The sequence below is a fragment of the Chroicocephalus ridibundus genome, chromosome Z (genome assembly GCF_963924245.1).
Source record: "Chroicocephalus ridibundus chromosome Z, bChrRid1.1, whole genome shotgun sequence".
NCBI classification, from domain to species: Eukaryota; Metazoa; Chordata; class Aves; order Charadriiformes; family Laridae; genus Chroicocephalus; species Chroicocephalus ridibundus.
Window position 1 is genome coordinate 23,714,311 of NC_086316.1, and position 19,426 is coordinate 23,733,736.

The 19,426-nt window shown below is 40.9% G+C and overlaps 1 protein-coding gene across 1 annotated transcript in view; it reads right to left on the bottom strand.

The window, feature by feature from the left end:
* The window catches only part of CAMK4 (calcium/calmodulin dependent protein kinase IV), a 171,551-nt gene that overhangs the window by 68,699 nt on the left and 83,426 nt on the right, over window positions 1–19,426 (bottom strand). Inside the window, exons 3-4 of the mRNA XM_063321431.1 lie at window positions 6,830–6,892; window positions 6,098–6,180 (exon numbers count right to left, since the gene is read on the bottom strand). Of these exons, the coding sequence (XP_063177501.1) occupies window positions 6,098–6,180; window positions 6,830–6,892 (146 nt within the window). The remainder of the gene's footprint in view (window positions 1–6,097; window positions 6,181–6,829; window positions 6,893–19,426) is intronic.

The window sequence follows — 19,426 nt, forward strand, 5'->3', positions numbered from 1 at the left end:
GAGTTGTTCAGTCACTTACAAAGCTGTAAGCGTGTTCCCTCTGGCGCCTGGTGTTTCACCTAATTCCAAGTGCATACTTGACCACACCGTAAGTAGTATCTTATGCACAAACATTTACAAAAAATCATTTGTATCTTTCATCTTGAAGAGAATGTTGTAGCCGGTAGATACTGACTGACTTAAAGTAATTTTGTCCAGTGACAGAAAATAAGGCGCTGACCACAAAAAAGTGTAAAGGCATTATTACAACTCTGTACATGAAGGCAATACCAAATTACATTGGAAAGGCTACAAATGAGCATTAACATACACATCTTTATTCTTAAATTACTGGTTTTTATCATTACTGCAGCTGAAATTGAGACGCTGAATGAGCTATTATGACATCAAGGAGCACTTTTACCAGAGCTAATTTGTGTGTTGTCTTCTCATTTCAGAGAATAGGGCACAGTTGGTGTAGTCAAGTCAGAACTCTTTGGTGTTTTGCTGGTCCTGAGTCAGGGACTGTTACTTGCTGATGTGAAATAGAGAGTCCAAAGGACTGCTCTCACCCCTTTCAGAAGACAGACCGCAACTGCATAATGAGACCAGAGCTCAGAAACAAATGAAAGATGCCACTAGTTTATAAAAAAGCCCCACTTTAGCGACTGATGATTGAGTCCTTGCCTCTTTTTGATGTCCCTTAGTAATTCTAACTTCCGTAAGCAGAAACAAGGTGTGCCTGAAGCCTGGAAAGGCTTCAGGAAATTTTGTCCGTAAAAGGCAATCATTCCCACATCTCTTAAAAAGGCAGGTTCTTTAGAACAAGTAATTCATATTTTTGTTAATGTACAATCCATAAAAGAAGACAGTATCAGCTTGAATCTATACTTCAGAGGAAATCACATGAAATCTGAAATGGAAGTGAGTCAAGAGACTCTCAGACATAAGCGGTATTTTTAGACAATGTTTGGCGCACTTAATAATAAGATGGAGGAACAAAAAGAAGAGTTTGTGGTCAAGAAGTCAAAGTACAGACAAGGAGAACGTATGGATTGACATTATCATTTGAATCTGAAAAAAGAAAGAGTCTAACAAAAACTATTCTGATCAATCTGCAGGTATTCTGACTAAAATGAAGTAGAGTTGACATTTTTTGCTGAAATTAGTATTTGGAAGAGTGATATATTGGTGATTCAGCTGAAAGGCAATAGATATGAATAAAATCTGAATGGAAAAGACCAACTTAAAAAAAAAATGAGCCCATAAAAGACATGTATCAGACTTTACTGCACTGCAAGACTTATTACTGCCTGTAACAATAAAGAGGTTAATTGTTAGAAGCAAAGCCAGGTCAACAATGTGTCCAAGAATCTAATGAAATACACCACGTGACAGTAAAGAAAGTCAAAGTTAACAGTACCAAGAAATTGCATTGAAGTAAAGAGTGATGAAGGGACAGAAGGCAAAGGAAGAGGCAATAAGAAAAATATAACTAAACTAAATCAAGCTTAAGAAGAGTCATAATTATTCCAAAAGGGAAGAACTATAAAGAAAACTGAAGAGTAATAATCAAAGGGGTTAACACAAAAATGTGAGACCACTGGCTACTTATCTAATCAAATCTTTGAACAGTCTAAGGTTTACTGATTACTAATAAAAATGTATTAAAAAAGCAAGTAGTTTGGCAAATGTTTTGTCTACATAAATGAGATGAGTCAATTTTTTTTCCAGGAAAACCACATCAATTTTTGTGGTGTTAATTTATTCTACATTCTCTTACGGTCACTGCATTTAAACTCTTTTTTTCCACTGTGATCTTCAATTCATATTAAAACTTTTGATTCCATTTATTTGAGCTCAAATTCAGTCCCATCTATTTGAAACCACTAGAGGGTTAATTCCATCAACTCCATCTCTATCTTTCTCCTGCTAAATGGAGAAGAGCTGAAATTGAGAGAAGCTTTCTGATTATAAATCTGCCTTTTAAAAGTACCCACATATGGTTTATTATTTTATTCTGTATGCACAATATGATGTCACCCAAAAACCTAATAAAACCAAATTTCATCATGTCTTTCCATCACTCAAACTTCTCACATAAAAGGTGTGCAGTGGAAACACAGTCCTCTAGAGACTGTTCAAATGTTATCGAGTGATCACCCTGCCACGCATTTGATCTGCTGTGCTGATTTCGGGTTTTTGTTTTTCACCTAGCTCCTGCCATGGTGAGGACCGGTGTGACAGCAGCCTGCCCCCAGTGTCATGGCAGCATGGGAAACACATCCACCTGCTGTTGGGCATATCACTGCTGGGACACTCAAGAGCCATACCAGAGGGTGTAGCTCAGGACTTTGTCAAAACACTGCTGGTTTAAATGAACTTCAACCATGCATGTCTGTTTTAAACATTCAGGAATGAGTCAAAGAATCACAGAATGGTTTAGGTTGGAAGCGACCTTAAAGATCATCTAGTTCCAACCCCCCTGCCATGGGCAGGGACACCTCCCACCAGGCCAGGCTGCTCAAAGCCCCATCCAGCCTGGCCTTGAACACCTCCAGGGATGAGGCATCCGTAACTTCTCTGATCAACCTGTTCCAGTGCCTCACCACCCTTCATAGTGAAAAATTTCTTCCTGATATCCAACCTGAATCTACTCTCTTCCAGTTTGAGGCCATTACCCCTCATCCTATCACTACATGTCCTTATAAAAAGTCCCTCTCCAGCTTTCTTGTAGGCCTCCTTCAGATACTGGATGGCTGCTATAAGGTCTCCCTGGAGCCTTCACTTTTTCAGACTGAACAACCCCAGTTCTCTCAGATTGTCTTCACAGGAGAGGTGCTCCAGCCCTTGATCATCTTTGTGGCCGTCTTCTGGATCCTCTCCAACAGATTCACATCCTTCTTGTGCTGAGGACTCCAAAGCTGGACGCAGTACTCCAAAAAGAATATTGCAAGAGTACATGAAAGAGGAGGGCCAAGCAAATGTCAGTCATGTGTCTGCACTGGGCTGGAGACACAGCATCTGGTAAGAACTAGAATATCAGTTAATTTAGATTTATTGCAGTTTTCTCTCTGACTTGGTCAGGTCATCCATCTGTCTGTCTTACTTCAAAAGCTCTTTGTCACTGCACACTTACTGGGTTGGCAAAAACTATCATGCAAACTGGCAATAAATATTCTAATTTAAACAAACTTCTCCAATTTAGTGTAGAGTTATGTTTGTCGTGTTTGGGATGGCACAATATTGTATGTCAGGGTATGATCTACTATGTAATTTATGAAGTCTGGGAAACAGATTTCTTTTTAAAAACAACCAAAACCACACTGTTTTCAGCTGTATTAATTCAGATGTGTGTAACTGATACTTTTGTTTAAATTTATCTTATTTTGGGTAACATAACTGCATAATTATCATAATGAAAGTTCATTTTAGCAATAACGTGGATGACTTAACAGAAATATTAAATATGGCGAAAGAAGTGAAAAAATTTATTGCCCAGAACTTTTATGTTAGACTGGCATGAAACCAGCAGCACATCAACAATACTAATAGGATTCTAGAAAACTAATTGAATCTTGGGTATTTATAAAATCATCTTCATGATAAGGGGAATGTGTACGTAAAAGAACTTACTCATCTGCAGCTCAAATGCTGTTCAAAATAAGATCGGACATCTGGGATGGCAGAAAACTAGAGCAATAAAAGAGTTGGTATAAAAACTACTGGCACATTACCAAAATTATCAGTAACAGTAACAGCAATGAAGATGTTTACAGTAAGAACAGATGCGTTTGTGTAACAGATCTAGTCATATCATTTGCTGACAGAGAATTTGGAAGAGGCATAAGAGCAACTCCTCCAGAGTACAGAAGTTGATTTGCTGCCTGTGTATGGACAGTGGTTTACAAAGTCACGTAGCTGCGCAGCAAGCACATAAGGTCCTCCAAACCCTTGGGGTGGTCCCTGGCCACGCTGGGGTCCTGCTTGCCCACACACTCTCTGTACAGGGTCTTGTCTCGAGGACAACTGTAGGGTGGATCTCAAGACACGGTCACATCTCTCCCCCCACATCTGGCACAACCCCATTGCCCAGCAGGAGATTTTCCAGGGTCATTTTGGTTTCTCCTGGGACGGGAGTCATGCAAGCGAAGAGGAAACAGTGCACAAGGCCTCTCTGTAAGTCAGGACATTTCCTTCATGCATGGTAAAAAGAGGTATGGATTGAAAAGATTAAGCATGAGGGGGGAAGTCTGCCCAAAGGCAGAAAGCTAGATCTGCCCTCACTAAAACTCAGAGGGCAGCCATTGTATAGAAGAACACAAGTGTTAATCCTTCAGCCCAGCTGAAAGAGAGGAAAGGGAGAGATAATGCTGAATTGGAGTGACTAGCGCAAAACATCTTGGCTGCACATTTCCATTAAATTATTTTTGGTTTAAGGTCGAAGAGTGAAGTAATACTCCTATTGCTAGCTTAACAGCCGAAAATAGCTCTTTATGTTTTTTGTTTCATTGCTTGGGTCTTTTTTTTCCAAATCACAGATCAGAGCAGACTGTATTGTCAAAGTTTCCAGTTCTGTTGTATGTGGAGAAAAGGAGGATGCTGAATTCAGAAGACCTCCATAGTATTAATGCTCATTCGTGGCATCACAAGGGGGCACCGCAATTCTATTAAGTGGCTAAACAGCTTTGCTTCTCATCAGGCAATGACAGACAGCTTGTCCTAGCCAAACTACTGGATTAAGCATACAATTTTTGGGAAAAATCAATCTGAGAGCTCAGATCCGATAATCACTGCTGAGTACAGATTACAGAATGTTGAAAATGTCGTAATATTAAATCCTAGTTCCACCAAATAATGCAGTTCTCCATCCTGGATCCCATGAAGTCTTTCGTCTTCAGTTCTTCTACCACACAGATGGTTCCTGCTCAGGAACCAACAATTTCAGTGGCATATTTGTGTTTTCCCTTTGCAAACTCTTCTCAAAGACTACTGCAGAGTATCCAGCCTGCCTGAAAACCTCCCAGTCTGAAACCACGTAGAAATATAAAGGGCTACGTGAAAGGTAAGGCAACTTGCGCAGGGTCCTCTCTAGCTCAGGACTGGGCTCTCGCTGGTTGTCTGACTTGCAGCACATTTCTCCTGATTGCTTTGGCTGAGTCTTCAGAGAGTATGCACCTTTCTTCTGTCGAACTAAAGATGTTTCAGGAGGGGTTGCTTTTGTTGTTTTTGTTCAGAAAGAGTTCATCTCAAGGTTGTAGCTACGACCGCAGTACAAAAAAAAAGTATGCTTTTGTTTTTTCAAGTTAAAGATACTTTCAGACTGAGTCCTTGATGTGTATGTGTATAACAGTCCTCTAAAGTACTAAACTTTAATTACAGAAGAAGGAAGATCAAATAACCTGTCCTTACGTGAGCTGCAAATCACCAATGCCAGTGAATTAATTGGTTTACTCAAACCAGTATCGAATGCTTTTTGTATCTTTGCTTGCTCTGAAAAAACAAATCCCTACCAGTAAAATATCACCCCAGCACTGTTGCAGAATTATTTTGCTTTATGCATATGCACCTACACCACAAGCACGTGCAGCCTTATAAACAATACCTTCAGAACTCAATAGTTGTTTTGCAGAACCTTTGTAACAAAACCAGAGATTTTATAAATACAAAGATTACCAAAGATAATTTTTTTCTTCGTGTTCTGCTCACCAATTTCATATTTGAAATAATACTACCCTCCTGGCAGGCTGATTGCCACCTACCATATTTTATGATGATGTGTCAATGCAATTTTGCCAGGTCGTCCTTGCTTTTGTCTGCTCTAGTCCACTCTGATGCTATGCACCTGCTGAGCACCTTCCTTCAATACTGTGTGCTCTTCAGAATTTACTATTTCCTCTATTTTCAACTCATGTACCGTTTCAAAAAAATTTCACAATAATCACATTTCCAGACACATTTTTAAGCCAATTCCTGCAGAAATTTACTCATGTGAATAAACCACATTCTGATGAAATAATTCCAATAGTTACTAACACAGGGATTATGTGCAGAGAAGGAATCTGGACTGTAACATCCTTGGGGAAGGTACTGAACGAGGTGTGTACAGGTAACTTACCTGTCAAATAGTTCTCCACCTGTGACCAGTTCCAGAACAAGACTGATTTCTGTAGGGGTCTCAAATATCTCCTTCAGTTTTATCTGGTAAAGATAACAAAAATGATTCATTTTGCTTATCTGTCTTCTTGCTGAGCATATCCCAGGGCCAACAGCATGAAACAACACAGTCAATAAAGCAGAGGATGGTACCAACTGAAGCGGGTGCATCATTTACCTTGCAGTTGAGCAAGTTATTGCACATGTTCTCTCCCACCCATCCTTTTTTTTTCGCTAGCCTTATCTCCTTTGCATTCCCTATTTTATATTTTTTTGTTATATTCATACTCTTCATACCTCAGCAACCTCTATATAACACAGGAGTTCAAGAAGCTGCTTTCATTAGTGTTTGTCAACACCTGTCTGACAACCTTTCTGAGTCCCTGAATGCAAGACCTTCCCCACCCTCCAAGGGCTGACAACACCAAGCTTTCCTTTTATTTACAGAACTCCTTTTGCATAGTTTCTCAGTCAACTCTGTCAGAACCGCAATATTTTTTTTTAAAGTGTAAGTATAATTGAACAGTCTTCCATAATGAGCTGCTAATGAGCTCATGAGGAGAACCTGAAGTTTTAACCCAGGACTCTCCCAAGTCTGTACAGGCGAACCACACCAGTCATCTCTCAGGAACAGAAAGAACTTTTAAAAAAGCACAGGAACAAAGGTGGGCTGAAAGAACAAGGTGAAACTTACAATGTTTGGATGCGAAAGGCGAAGAAGGACTCCAATTTCTGTGCGGACAATTTTCTTGTCTACCTGGTTAAAAGTGGGGAGGGAAAAAGTGAAGAATTTATTTCTATGTTCATCACAGAAACTTCTAGCTGTATCACAGGAAAATATGTATGAACAGCATTTCTAGATCTCCTAGGAGAATAAGGTGATGTGAGACACACAAGTCAAATATACTGTAAGGAGAATTTTCCTTTAAGATGAGACAGCAACTGTAACAGAAAAACATCTGCATCTAGCAACATGACTACAAATGTGCATGTTAGTCACACAAGAAGTAGAATATAGGAACGGCAACTGAAAAAAGGTGCAAAATTCCTATTTTTCCTCCAGTTCTGCCCTTGTCTGTCGCTACTTATGTTGGTTCAGTTTATGCCAGGATAAAGTGAACCAACTGAGCCAACTGAACTGCCAGGATAAATTCCTTTTGACATACTGTTCAGCAGCTGTACTGGAAAAAGGTTTCTGCACATAGGATGTGCGCACCAAAGCAGTGTAACATACTGTTTAGAACAAAAAAGTGATGCACAGGTCAAACACCCCCAAGCCACAGACAGGGTATAAGGTTTAACTTCCAACTTGCTTCAGATATATCTAAAGGTCTATTAATGAAAAAGACTATCTGTTTGGTTAAACCTCTGAGAGGATTAGCCCTTCCCTTTCCTTCCCTTCTCAAATTGCAGCCTTTAACAATCCAAGCAAAATCGATGTCCTGTTAGGGGACACGGATCATTTCTCACAAGAATGCAGACCTAGGGAATATTTCACTCAGAAAAGACAACTGCAGCTCTTCCAGAACTTGAATGCTTAAGCAAGCAAGAAGGAAAATGCTCAGAAGCAAATTATGCACAATTTTATGTTGCTAAGGTAATTAATACATTTATGATGAAACCATTTGGTTTGCAAATATTCTCACAAACCCTAGAGAAATCCTCCACTGATGGCAATTGCAAACTTATTTCTTCTACAGCACTCTTCATCTCGGGGGTTACAAAATGAATGAGAGTCAGTGAGTTAAGTCACTACCTGTTTCCAAACTGATGACACAGATGACATCAAGCAGACTGTTTTGAGGGAGCTTGTGTGTTTTTTTTTAGCGGAGGCTTTTCATCAAACACAGGGCTTAGTCTTGGTTTTGGTTTTTTGCATCATATGGAAAATGAACAGTCCTAATACATAAATAAACCTTCAAAACGACATAAAACTACCTTCAAATTCCTAATGAGGAAGAGACATGCTTAAAAAATGATCCCTTTTTTTTTAAATCACCTGAAAGGAGAGATGTACTTCTCAGTATTTCATTTTTTCCAGTGACAACAAAATGCAAGTATCAGTCACATTGAGAACTACAGGATAGGCAGAATTTGATTCTCCCCTTGTGTCAATCAGGAATGATTCCAGGTTAGTAATGCCACAGTGCTCTGACAGGGGTACAAATGAGTGGAGAACTACAGCCCTTGGGGATTTCTTGAAACTCATTGACATTTAAACTCTTTTAGTGGCTCTGCCAGAAAACAAAATGAAAGAAAGAAAAAAAAAACAACTTTGGACAGATTCAGTGTGTGTGAGAAGCACCAGAAAGCAAAAATCAGAGAGAAATGAAATATTCCATTACCTGAACATCTAACTGGAGGTAAAGAACATGGCCAATAACTAAATCTTCACAGGCAAACACCCGCTCTAGAATCAAACACAGGAACCTTTAAGCTCCGCGACCATCACAGGCTTTCCAAAATTTATTGCTTTTTAATCCAAATGCAAGTGCTTCTTTGCTCTTGCCTGCTACATAAATACTGAGCATCAGGTTTGAAGAATGGTCTCCTGTGCAGTATTCCTAAAATGCTGTGAGCAGCAGCCCATGGTCTTACTCGATTTCAATGTCCCCTCGGCACCAGTGCTGTTACTCAGCTCTGGGTTACTTTTGTGGTGGGGCTCCAAAGCTCACTGCTGGGTAGCAAGGGGCTTTTGATGATTCAGAGAGTAATACACGTCCGGACTGTTTTCATACACTTTGCACCTCAGATGGGATCAGAAAAAATAATGTACAATATTGCATGGACAGTCATTTCCCCAGGAGAGCGGTTCAGACTGAGCAATTTACCTTATCCAAAAGCACCACTACAAACTGAACAACCTACAGTTTGTTTTCTACACTTTTGAAAATGTTTGCGCATCAAGCATACCTGGCAACAAGCAAGGAAGAGGCTGTCCAAACTCTAAAGATGCTTCCTTTTGGCACTGAGTAGTTACAACTGAGAAACTACAGAAGCCACCTCTCATCTTGCACGTGGCAACAAATTAGGTGAAAAAAGTGAACTGAGACTCAGTTTCAGGTTCTTGCTTTCCTAGACGTTTACTCTAGTAAGTCCCTCTATCATTCATTTCCTGACCTGATACAAAACAGTAGACTTGCATCATACTTCCTCGGGTGACGGCATGAGGAAAAGGTACCTAAAAATTCAAGATGCTAAGATGCGATGGCAAAAAAGCCACAGAGAAACACTCAGGAGTGTTACGTGTTTATAAGCATCTTGGAAAATGGCTATCGGGATAGATTTTACAACAGAAGCGTGCATGTAGAAGTCATATGAATCGTTCCAGAGTAAAAGCAGCAGCATATGCAGTCATGGCATTTTATTACAGACAGCCTGTTTTATCACTTTTATTTTCGTACCTTCTCCTACACTAAATATAGAGCTATATCAACACTTGTTTCAGCTCCTTCCAACAAAATGTACTTACTTATATCCCGGCCAAACTTGGCCTATTTTTAGTTTGGGCAGGAGTATCAGCAATTCAACTACTTATATTCCTGACAGAAATTATATGATATGATCACCGTCAGCATTTCACTCTACAGTGTATGTTGCTAGAGTAACAAATTTTAAAACTCAGATAATTTAACCAGAATAGCCTGTTACCACAAATGTTTGGTAAAATTAAGCATGTTTGGCTCCACAGTAGGCTTTAGTAAGCAAAAGAGGAGCTGTGACTGTAGCACAGGTAAGCATCTGCATGCTGGCTTTAATCTACCTAGACGAAGTACCTGCAGCAGCAAAGATCCAGAGACCTGAACTTGGGAGCAAGAGGCAGTCCAAGAACCCAGTGCGCTGAACCAAAACATCTATCTGTACTGCAGAAGAATGCCTGGCTCTGTGGTGTTACTCGAGATCACCAGACAAATGGTAGCATGCTGTGTGCACTTAAAACTGCAGTCATATGTCCTGTTTACAGACGGACAGACATAGGATCAACAGCATTAACAGAGTTATTTCACACAACCAAGGCCCAGGAAGTTAGGACAGCATTTGCAAGTGTGGGCGAATGAAAATATCCACCTCCTTAATTTATATTAAAGTATTTACATTAAAAAGCAACTGTTCCTGGATTATTCCTAGTATTTTGTCTCTCCAGTTATTTCACTTCTCTAGAATTAGGTATTTATCTATTTTATAGATATGTGCCTATGAACACCGTCTTTGAAATTTCATAATGGTCATGCAGGGAGGTAGGACTAGGTCTATAATCAATCCATTTCTGATTTATAAATTTCAAACTATTTTGACAAAGGAACAGTGTGGAAAAATCCTTAATGAAAGCTGAGATTCTTCCATGTTTTCATGCCCTGAGACGGTGTTGTGGAGCAATGTTACAGGCCCTTGATATGTGAAAGTGTTGCTTCTATCCAAATTAAATGAAATGAGATAAAATTAACTGTCACTGCAAACAGATTAATCCAGCTGCTGCCTTGGAATATGGTGTGCCATCCTGAAAACAGGTGGCCAACAGATGTACAGACCCCTCAAACTCAGTAGAGAGTAAGAAGAAGAGCACATTCCTCATCCTGCCAGTCCAGTCTCTGCTGCCCTCCTTCCCCGGGACCCCGTGGACATGGAGAGGCACATCTGGCCAAGTGCGTGACCACCACACAGCTTGGTTGACAACACTGTGCCTGGGCAAGTGGTATGAAGCAGCCCATGCAAATGGTTCTGGAAGAGCTTCACAGCACTGCCCACCTCAGGGAGAATGTTCACTACAGCTCTGCACAGCTCCTTATTTAATATCCCACTTATTGACTCACATGAACACCTCTAATTTGAACAACAAATGCTTTATTGAACCAGGAGGTCAGGCTCTGAGCATGTATTTCTCTGCACTTACAGGGAGCATGCTGCAAATCATTATTGGCTTGCTACCACACTCTATTAAAAGTGCTTCCAAGAAAAAATTTTTATGTTCATCTCAACTAAAGTAACTGCTCTGCAGCCTAACCCTTTCTGTATTTTATGGAGTCAATAGCTAATTACCATTTATAACTTTGCCATTATTGTGTCTTCCCACAGTTAAACTGAAATATTAAAACCTATACAGATATAGACTACTCGCAAGCAGAGCTGCTGATTCCCTGGTAGTCTAAAAGGTGTGTTCCCAATTGTCACAACTACACACAGGGCTGCTGGGTTACCCAGGTTCTCTTGAAAAGTTTCAAGAAAAAAAGAAATGAGCTTGAATTTAAAGCTTGAACTGAAATAAATCTTCACAAGAAGAAGATTCGAAGTACATATTTTCTATACAGTTTTAGGTTTTGCTTTTTAATTTCAGAATGTCCTGGGTAACAGGAATTCGAGTTTCTGCCCAGCTCATACATAGAAAACCTTCTCAGAATGTCTTTCAGTCAAGACTTCAAGATTAAGACACACTAAGGAAGACTTCTGAATGTGCTTCTTCACCTTTATAAAGCTGAGTAGTACTGCTGAAATCATGCACCTGAGCTGGTCTACATATCAATGCAAGAAACGGATGTCAGTTTTCACCATAAATGATAAAGAATCTTGGGGGATACAAAAAGTGGTATGACGGAAAAATCCCAGAACAAATGAAAATAGCTGCTTTATATGTGACCCAGTCTATGTCTCTGAGTTACTCTGGTGCAATTCAGTAACCAGCATGGCAGTGGACAGTGGGTAAAAGTAGAATTAAAAAAAGCTGACCCTTCTGAATGAAAGGGTACTTCTTTGTTCCAACTAGGGCATTTATTTAACACCTGTGATTTGATTCTTTGCATGACCTTTTTTTTTTTTTTTAATGAAAATAAGAATTTTTCAAATAAAGAATTCCTCCTATGTTTTAGGGGCTCTTCTTGCTGGGATGTTGCTTGACCTTCTCAGCAAGGTCAGCAACTCTTTCTTTGTATGGGAGGAACTTTGTACTCCCAGTGGACTAATATTATCTTTTTAGAAAAAAAAAAAGTTCAAAATCATCTTTTTTGTATTTTAAGCTTAGCAGACTATTCTGGCTCTATCTCCATTCAGGCTGAACATGAGGTCCCTGAAGAACACATCAAACAATACAATAAAGCACAGCGGTAATTGCACAGCCCTGTGGTATCTTCCATAAACCCAGCAGGGAGTTTTCACTCCGTAGGTTACTAAGGATTTTTATTTTGAGCCTACATAAGTAAACTTGTATTATTAATGTGAAGAAAATAGACTATTCATTATCAGAGCAACTATTTTCTGTGCACATGTCCACACTTGCAATTTGCAGCAATAATTCTTCAATTGATGTCTATTCTTCAGACTGAACACACCTGCACGGAACTAGTACAGGTTACATCAACGTGCTTGCATTTGTCCTGTTATGTGCCTAAAAGTCTGCTTGTACACGCAAACCTGCTGGCTGCAAACACAGATTAGCTGGGCTTGTACAAGAATATGCTTTTAAAAAATGAAAGGGAAATGCACTGTCTGCATATGACAGTACTGTTAATCTGTTAAATGTAAATCACTCCATCAAAAAAGCAACACTTCTATTTCTCAAAAAGCACAGTACATTTGCAGGCGAACCATCAGATGGATAGAGATGATTTGTGGAGTTGTAGAGACTTCAGCACAATAAATCACATGCTGACATATCTGATTAACAGGCCCTTCATCTTGTAATATATGATTTCAGTGGTAAAACTGACCAGATGCAGGTCATGTTCCCCAAAAACACACAAGCCTTTGTAAATGGGTTCTACTGCTCACCCACATTAACTTGGTGGTGTCACCAAAGGCTGAAGGATGGGTCCAACGGCACTTATAGCTTGCACAGCACTGGTCATTTGCAATAATACATTTTACGTCTGAGTTCAAAACAAGTTATATGTTCATTAGAACAGGCCTTATTATATGCTGTGGTCTAACTATCTGACTAATTTGGTTGTTATTTCTGTTCCTGACTCATTTATACACAGATTTCTGCAAATATGTTTCATAATTGTTGAATGGTTTATGCAAACAAATTTCAGGCTATTAGGTATTCATGAACTGCTCATTTCAGCTATTCACTATTTATAGTGTGTCACTGCCATTGCTGCTGTTCCCAAAGCTGGGTGGAGGAGGACACTTTTAAGATGCAAGAACAATGTGTAAAGCAAAAGGTAAGTACTTTTTCTTTTTTTTTTTTTAGTTCAAAATAGTCACATTTATCGGATTATTTAGAAAATTGTACTTGCCATTTTCTTGCCCATTCTTGCTTTTCACCTATAAAATTACAAATCAAAAAATCTCCTCTCTTCTCAGGGAAAATTTATTAATCCGGCTTTTATTCTAAGTGATGTAACCAGTTTTAGACATCTGGCATTCTGCAAAAGGCTTCGCATTCACACCATACCTCTGAATAAATAAATTGCCACATAACAGTAGTCCCTTAGAAATTGAGAGCTATTAGGTGATAGGATCTATCCTATTGTCCCACACAACATTTTATCTTAAAGCTACTCGAATTTCTTAGGAGTCCTCAGCTGCATGAAAAAGATCTGGAATATGTTATGTCTACTTGTATTATTAGCCAAGTGCAATGCTTGCTGCAATTTAAAAAATTGCACATAAAGAGTAAGCTAGTGTACCCATCCTTCTCTGAATCAACTCACGCTTACAAATCCATGTGAACTTTCACTGGTATCCAGCAAAGGTTTGATGCATCAGGGCTACCATTAGTAGGCTAATCCCCATCACAGATACCAAACTATTCCATGATGTGATCAATGTACTGGTTTGAGCTGTGACAGAGCTAATTTTCTTCATGGTAACTCGTATAGGGCTACGTTTTGTATATGTCATGAAAACATTGTTGATAACAGAGGGATGCTTTATCAATGGCTGAGCAGTGCCTACACAGCATCAGGGCCTTTTCTGCTCCTCACGCTGCCCCAGGCTGGGGCTGTACAAGAAGTTGGGAGGGGACAGAGACGGGACAGCTGACCACAAGGGATATCCCATACCATGTAACATGGTGCTCAACAATAAAAGTTGGGGGAAGAAGAAGGAAGGAGGGGGACGTTCGGAGTGAAGGCATTTGTATTCCCAAGAAACCCTTTCATGTGACGGAGCCCTGCTTTCCTGGAGACGGATGAACACCTGCCTGCTGATGGGAAGGAGTGAATTAATTCCTTATTTTGCTTCATTTGTGCATTTAACTATCAAACTGTCTTCATCTCAGCCCACGAGTTTTCTTCCGATTCTCTCCCCCATCCCACTGGGGGGGAGTGAGAGAGCAGCTGCATGGGGCTGAGCTGCTGGCTGGCGCTAAACCAGGACAATCGACTGTACGCTGCACCACTCCATTTTGTAAGCAATAACATAGGTGATGATTGGGGAAGACCTAGTTGTGAGTCTGATGATCAAATGAGACTATTTTGTTCAAAGTATTTCAGGTGGGATGAAATGACAATCTCAGGTGCAAATTAAGTCTTGCATGTTTTCTCTGATGAACCACCCTGAATGCCCGGACCTGCTGCTTAAGGCTACTTTCTAGTAGGTCATCCCCAACACTGATAATGAGGAGTCCTGAAAGTCACTTCAGTGTTGCTTGATAGTATATAGAACCTGTAACTCTACACTTACAGGAACCATACAAATGACCCCATGCCCTGAAACTGTTTAAAATTTACACATTGTATACTTTATAATCTGAGTAACACAGAAAACCAGTAGATCCTCAAAGGAAAGTTGAAACTTTTTAGGGACTGAAAATGAAAAATATTTGATATAGTTGGAAGAGGATACAGAGAAGCACGTAGAGATGGTGAGGTGGTTAAGAGACGTGGGCAGACATGTGAAAGCAAGGCCTTACAACTAATTTAGAGAGCTCACTTTATAGATTAGAAACTGTGAACTGAGTTTCTTGTTAACGCTATGTGTCAACAAATAACATTAGAAATCACAGGACCGTTGCTGTCTCCCCAATCCCTGTGGAGGATGTCTCAATTACATTAATGACAGCACGTTAACTTGCCTCCTCTGCCAGGATCTATGAGCTGTGCTGGATAAAAAGGACAAGTGACTGAGCAGGCTGAGAGCAGCAGGAGCATACAGTGACTTCCATCTCCAACAGATCACCCCAACCTGTGAATTCTGCACAGAAGAGCCACAGGGTGCCTTCCATGATTTGATCCTGTGTTCCCTGACACTTCATACAATTTAGGAGTAAATGGAGGAGATGCTGAAAGGAGGGAATTGTAAGCTATGTGAACTTGAACGAGAACAGGTGAATATTTTAATTTCAGGAAGCTCATCTATGTCTCCCTTTATGGACACTGAATTCACAGGCAGATTTGGCAAATAACACAGAATCAGACCTAAAACCCACTTCTGATGCATAAAGTATGATTTGGGGTGCAATGTTGGTACTTAAAAAAAACCACAGCCCCTGAAGACCTATGAAGGTTCTTATGTTACTGCAGGTAAAATCTGTGGCTACTTCAGCTTTTGGTGAGGTCTGTCTATTCACTGATGAGAAACAATTTGGGACCTTCAACCTAAGCTTTCTGAGGTCCTTATTGCAACTGTAATACTCTGACCATACTCTCATAAACTTTGGGATGAAGAAGTTTTATATGAAGCTCGGTAGTAATAAAGCCATCTCTCTTTGAATACATTTCACATATCCACTACGTGGGAGGAAGAAGACCTGGCTTATAACACACAAGTTCTTGGGTGACATAACGCACAAGTTAAAAGGTAACATTATAGTGTGTGCCTGCTACAGGCCACCTGACCAGGACGAACAAGTGGATGAGGCCCTCTACAGACAGATGGGAACAGTCTTATATTTGCAGGCCCTGGTCCTCATGGGGAACTTCAACCACTCTGATATGTGCTGGAAGGACAACACAGCAGGACGCAAGCAATCCAGGTAGCCGGAATGCATTGATAATAACTTCCTCATCCAAGTGATAGAGGAGCCAGTGAGGTGGACTAGATGATCTCCAGAGGTCCCTTCCAACCCTACCATTCTGTGATTCTGTGATCCTGTGAGAGATGCTCTCCTGGACTTTATACTCACCAACAAGGAGGGGTTCACTGGGGATGTGAAGACCAAAGGCAGCCTTGGCTTCAGTGACCATGAGATGGTGGAATTCAGGATCCTGAGGTGCAGAGAGGAGAGTGAAAAGGAAGATCACAACCATGGACTTCATGACAGCAGACTTTGACCTCTTCAAAGGTCTCCTCGGGTCCCAGAAGGAAGGGGGGGGTCTGAGAAAGCTAGTTAATATTCAAGGATCACGTCCTTCAATCTCCAGAGCAGATCATCCCAGTGAGTAGGAAGTCATGCAATAATCCCAGAAGGCCTGTGTGGATAAACAAGGAGCTCCTGGCCAAATTCAAACACAAAAGGGAAGCATACAGAGCATGGAAGTAAGGATGGGTGACCTAGAAAGAATACATAAAATTGACTGAGCACCCAGGGATGAAGTTAGGAATGCTAAAGCCCAAATGGAATTGAATCTGGTCAGGAATGCCAAAGGCAACAAGAAAGGCTTCTATAAGTAGACAGGTGACAAAAGGAAGGCTAGGGCCTCCTGCTGAATGAGGCAGATGACCTGGTGACATAGGGTTAGGTACTGAATGCTGCCTTCACCTCAGTCTTTACTAGCAAGACTTGCCTTCAGGAATCCCAGGTCCCAGAGATGAGGGGAAAAGGCTGGAGCAAGGAAGATGTACCCTTGGTGGAGGAGTGTCAGGTCAGGGAATACTTAAGCAAACTGGGCATATACAAGTCCATGGGTCCTGATGGGATGCATCCACAAGTGCTGAGGAAGCTGGTAGATGCCATTATGAGGCCATTCTCAATAGTCTTTGATCAATCATGATGACTGGGAGAAGTGCCTGAAGACTGGAGGAAAGCAAATGTCACTCATGTCTTCAAGAAGGGCAAGAAGGAGCACCCAGGGAACTACAGGTAGTCAGCTTCTCTTCAGTCCCTGGGAAGGTGATGGGGCAGCTAATCCTGGAAACCATTTCCAGTCACACGAACGACAAGTGCTGTTCATCAGGATTATTTGCCAAAGGCAAATCATGCTTGACCAACTTGAGAAACTTCTCTGATGAAATAACTGGCTTCATAGACGAGGGGAGAGCAGTGGACATTGTCTAGCTGGACTTCAATAAGGCCTTTGACACTGTCTCCCATAAGATCCCCACAGACAAGCTGCTGCAGGATGGGCTGGATGAGAAGACAGTAAGATGGCTGAACGGCCAGACCCAGAGAGTCCTGATCAGCGGTGTAAGGTCTAATAGGAGGTCAGTAACTAATGGTGTACCCCAGGGGTCAATACTGGGGCCAGTCCTGTTTAACATCTTCATAAAGGATCTGGATGATGGGGCAGAGTGCACCCTTAGCAAATTTGCTGATGACACCAAACTGTGAGGAGGGGCTGATAGGCCACAGAGTCGTGCTATCATCCAGAGGGACCTGGACAGGCTGGAGAAATGGGCTGACAGGAACCTCATGCAGTTCAACAAGGGGAAGTGCAAAGTCCTGCACCTGGGGAGGTGCATACCCCAAGCATCAGTACATGCTGGGGGCTGCCCAGCTGGAAAGCAGCTTGGCAGAAAAGGCCCTGGGGGTCCTGGTGAACACCAAGTTGAACATGAGCCAGCAGTGTGGCCTTGTGACAAAAAACGCCAATGGTGTCCTGGGCAGCACTAAGAGAAGTGTTGTCAGCAGGTCAGGGGAGGTGATCCTTCCCCTCTACTCAGCACTGGTGAGGCCACATGTGGTCTATGGCAGGCAGTTCTGGGCTCCCCAGCACAGGAGAGACAAGGACATACTGGAGAGAGTCCAGTGAAGGGCCGTGAAGGTGATGAAGGGACTGGAGTGTTCCTCCTATGAGGAAAGGCTGAGAGACCTGGAGAGACCTAGCCTGGAGAAGAGAAAGCGGATTTTACCGGTGAAGTAAAGCTTGCAGGAGGTAGTTATTGATGTGTTACGAACTGTGGTACTAACTGCCTGGATACAAATACTTTACAGATCTAGCTCCTAGTCTCAGTTCCTCATGTACATTTCCATCCACAAAACATGGAAATGCTAACGTGTTTTCTCACTGTGGTGTTGTAGTTGTAACACAGTAACGGCCCAAAAAGAATAACTGAAATAAGTTATAATGGTGAAATTAATAATTTCTTGAAATTAATTTTCCCGGAATTCAGATTAATAGATTTTTGGCTTCTTATTTTCAGAAATTAGGGCTGTCATCTACAGGAATTAGGACTTTTCTCACGAGTTCTTGGAAGTCATGTCACGGAGTCCTTTTGACTTTGTATTTTTTCATATTTTTACATTCAAATACTATACCTACTATGTTTGCCACTCAGTCCAGAAACCTACAATTATTATTATGATATTTCTTCCTATAGCACTATTCTCTTATCGGTGTAGAAAGAGTTAAAATCTGTATGAATGTTATGTATCTTGCAGAAAAAAATCTTAATTTCTGCAGGCTGATATTCCTGAGAGTACTGCTTAGAGGTCCTCAGAAGTTAGCACATCATGTAATCTTTGCGATTCTAAAATAAATTTGACATCTCTCAAAAAAACCCTGTAAATGAAAGTGACTGTAATGCCACAGGACTGAAATACAAAACACTCTTATTTATGCTATTTCTTATTAGTTATGGAAATGCTTCCAGCTGGTTTCAACTGTATCTGCTGAAAACATGCCCAGCTGGGGTTTCAAATACGTGCTTATTCAATACACACAAAATATAATGGAACAGCTTATTGGAAACAAACAGTAGTATTCGAAGGCTGCTTAAAACAAAGGGGGAGGAATAACAAAGAAAGTGGGGTGGTTTTTTTTACATTTGTGGAAAACATGTTATTAGTAATTTTTTATTTATTCAGTTGTGGGTTGTTTTCTGGTTTTGGCTGGGTTTTTTTGTTTGTTTGTTTTGTTTTGTTTTTTTTAAGGAAGCCCTTATGTGATTCAAGCAGAGGGCAGGTTTAGTATGGCAAAGATTTGGGATGATCCTCACCCATAAACACTAGTCTTGCAGCCACCAATTGTCACAACATTCAGCTTAGAAAGTTGTACTGGACCTTAGTTCCAGTCCTAGGACATGCTCTGATGAGGCGACATATCTCATGGAGATCAGACAGCAGTGCTGGCTGGCTTCATGATTTCTCAAAGAAGCTTCTGTAACTGGAACCCACAGGTTGTGCCCCTTCCACAGATGTTGTGCTAATTTCCACCTTTGCTTTTCCATTCCTCCCTATATGTGGTCAGTCTTTCTC